The sequence below is a fragment of the Austrofundulus limnaeus genome, unplaced genomic scaffold (genome assembly GCF_001266775.1).
Source record: "Austrofundulus limnaeus strain Quisiro unplaced genomic scaffold, Austrofundulus_limnaeus-1.0 Scaffold72, whole genome shotgun sequence".
Taxonomy (NCBI): Eukaryota; Metazoa; Chordata; class Actinopteri; order Cyprinodontiformes; family Rivulidae; genus Austrofundulus; species Austrofundulus limnaeus.
The window spans coordinates 1,219,086-1,222,480 of NW_013952474.1; the positions used below are offsets into that span (position 1 = coordinate 1,219,086).

Genomic DNA, 3,395 nt, shown 5'->3' on the forward strand with positions numbered 1-3,395 from the left:
GTATAGGTCCTCTGGTCGGGTTCTTCTCTAATGAAACGTTTCGTCTCTCCTCCAAGAGACTTCTTCAGTCTGAGAGTTTCAGGCAAAATTCAGGCTTTTGAATCCTGCCTCCAGGTGACTGATACTCAGTCACCTGTGAACGATAGCCATGTGATGTATCAGTCACCTGGAGGCAGGACTCAAAAGCCTGAATTTTGCCTGAAACTCTCAGACTGAAGAAGTCTCTTGGAGGAGAGACGAAACGTTTCATTAGAGAAGAACCCGTCCAGAATGCAACAAATTGTAAAACAGTTGTAATTAGTGCCTTACAAGCTATATCTGTCATAGAGCATGGCCAGGTTAATTGCTAGCCGAATAAGTGTTGATTGTCAGCATTTGAAAGCCTTTAAAACAATTCTCAAAAATGACAGACGGCTGTGAAAGTACACTACATTAGTTAAAATGAACTCTAGACCTTTTGTTTAGTTTCTCACTGTTATTTCAACTGAACAAGAACAAGTGTTTTCAAGCTTAGGAAATAAAGTGTTTTTTTAATGACATACTGCTGTGAAGAAGTGTTACATTAGCTAATAATAAACCTCTATGCTTTTGCAGGATGCTAGTAGTAAAAAAATGAAACTCATTTGGCTAGCTTTGACTAGGCTAATGGTTAGCAAAACAAGTGTTGTATTAGAGTTTATCAGGCTTATAAGACAACCTTCTTTTTTTCAAAAATGGCAGACTGCTATGAAAGAATGTTTCATTAGCTAATACATTTCTTCACATTTGCATGATGCGAGTGACWAAAAAAAACTTGCACTCCTTTAGCTAACCATGGCTAGGCTAATGGCTAGCCAAATAAGTGCTTCCAAACTTAGAAAATAGTGTTTTTTTAATGGCAAACTGCTGTGAATGAATGTTATATTAGCTAATCATAAACCTCTATGCTTTCACATGATGCTAATACTAAAAAAAAACTCATTTTGCTAACCATGGCTAGGCTATTGGCTAGCCAAACAAGTGTTGTCTGGCTTATCAGGCGTATAAAAACAACTTTAAAAAAAAAAAAATGACATACTGCTGTGACCATCTTGTGTGACACCCACTGTAAAGTTCTGTAAAGTTTGTTGCTGTTTTATCAATGGAACWAGGCATGTATGTGTTAAAAACTGGCACTCCTTTTGCTAGCCATTATACTAACTTGGATAAAGATAGTTGTCCTTAAGTGTAAAGTTACATGATTGGAGCTGAATCTTTCTGCTGCCTGCCAGGTGAAGAGGCACACCAGAGATTCCTTCCTCAGTCTCATGTACCCAGCGGTGCCCCTCTCAAGCCCCGAGGACCCCCCGGTGTCAAGCCCCCCGGGCCCCCTGTGCCACGCTCCATCATCGGTCAGCACCGCAGAGGCTGTGTGGGACTTCTGAGTAGCAATCCAAACACAAAGACAATCACTGAAAAGCGAGGCCAAACTCTACTGTGCTTTTATTTGATTTTATTTTTATATTATCATAAAACCAACTCTCTGAGCCTTGTTTTAAGAGTTGTGTACGTTTTTTTACCTCTTTATCTGAATGAGCCAAATGTTAAAGTGCTGGATCAATGAAGCTGCTCTGACCATACGGTTGTTTAACAAAAACAAACAAACAAACAAAAACACTAGTTGGCTGACAATGAAGAGGTACTTGAAATAGTGGCTTTAAATTTGGTTACTCCTAAATGTTCCTGTCCTAGCCCCTCGGTCGTGGTGTTCTTCAAGGATCCATCTTTGGTCCTCCATTGTTCACTTTACACATAATTTTGGGGTGAAGTTTTTAGACAACCTACTATTTTCTTCCATTTGAGGGTGACAGATAGTCAAACAAKGGCTGCCAAACAATTGTGAGCTGTGCTGGCTAAATGAGTCACAATGAGGATGTTTTCCATCAATAGTTATCAATATTTCCTCAAAAACTTTAAAATAGTTTGTTTAAATTTGGCAGTAACACTTAATAACACTATTGTGTTTACAAGTGCACGGGTGGTGATGCAAACATTAGACGAAGGAATTTCCCAGCTGAGAAAATTGGTCAATTTCAAACAGAGTTAAAGGTTATAATGCCAAGCATCACTCTAATGACATACTGTATTTGTTGGAAAGCTTACAGTTAGTTCAGGAAAATTATATGATGYTTTATTTACTGGTATCACTGGAAGKTGTCTTTGTGGACTCATTTTCATGCAAATGTCAATTATGGCATGTACGGAGTGTGCTTACTCCAACTCGTTTTGCCATCACAAATCACAAATGTTTATTCTGGCATAACTAACTGCAGTCAGTCATGATCACTAACAGGAGGTACTGTAACTACATTGTCAAGTTAGGACACTTAGAACCTCTTGTTAAAAAAAAGCTCCATTTCTCATTTTTAAAACCACTCAAGTTGTACATTCTGCAACTATTCCACCCTGAAAAAAGAAACTGTTCAAATAAAMCATTAAAAGCCCCAAATTGATGACATTCATGCGTCGTGATGAGCTGCATTATTTTGCAATCACAACTGAAATTCATCACAGTAAAAGTAGTTAGAGTGGATTTTTTTATGTTCTTTTTTCTGTGTGTGTGTGTTTATGTGTTTAGACTGTGAACAACTTGAGGTACGTAAAACCCAGAAATTCAACTCATCTTTTATAAGAGTTAAAGTTGAAGGTGCGTGCGTCGTCCATTCGTGTCGTTTCTCCCAACAGAACCGACCGTGCGAACGTCTTCATTTAGGACTGAACATATTTGCACATGGTGTTCCTGTGGCAGCAATAAGATATGCAGTATTTAATGTTACTTTAGAGTAGAAAACATTAGTCTTCCCTGCCTTGATCGCCTGYGATTCATGACAAGTGTTCCTGCTCTGTCCTTTAAACACTTCTCCAACAATGCCTTTATTGTTTTTTTTATTGAAACTTTAGAACATCTCTTTGTAACTGTGATAAAGTGTATAAGAACTGTGATTACAGTACATATCAAACATGGTAGCTGTATAGGCCTTATCTAATGTAGTTATTCATATATATCTACTGTATATACATATGCCTCTTATTACCAAACTTCCTGTTTGCCTTTTTTCTGTTTGAAAGGAGATAAATGTTCATTTAGCTTCATCCACACAGTGTCTGTGGTCATTATGTCTCAGAAACGCTTAAAGACTGAATTTATTTGTTTTCTGTAGGTAYTTGTCTATTTTTTTGTGTTGCTACTTTTGTTTTTGTCTGTAAAACCCTGAGATGAGCTTAACTGTGCTTATTGTAAAACTAGAAGAAAAAAATAAAAATAAATTCCCCCAATACATCAGATACCTAGTTGAAGTGCTGATTTATTATGTCTGTGTTAGAGCCATGAAAAATTTAAAATAATATAAAAGCAGATAAGAAAAAAGAACTGTGCA

At 37.3% G+C, this 3,395-nt stretch overlaps 1 protein-coding gene across 2 annotated transcripts in view; it reads left to right on the forward strand.

Moving 5' to 3' along the window:
* The window catches only part of stradb (STE20 related adaptor beta), an 11,300-nt gene extending 7,999 nt beyond the window's left edge, over positions 1-3,301 (forward strand). For both annotated transcript variants that reach the window (XM_014010693.1, XM_014010694.1), the window contains exon 13: positions 1,251-3,301. In XM_014010693.1, coding sequence (XP_013866147.1) covers positions 1,251-1,403 — 153 coding nt within the window. In that variant the 3' untranslated portion in view covers positions 1,404-3,301. The remainder of the gene's footprint in view (positions 1-1,250) is intronic.
* Positions 3,302-3,395: the final 94 nt, after the last annotated feature.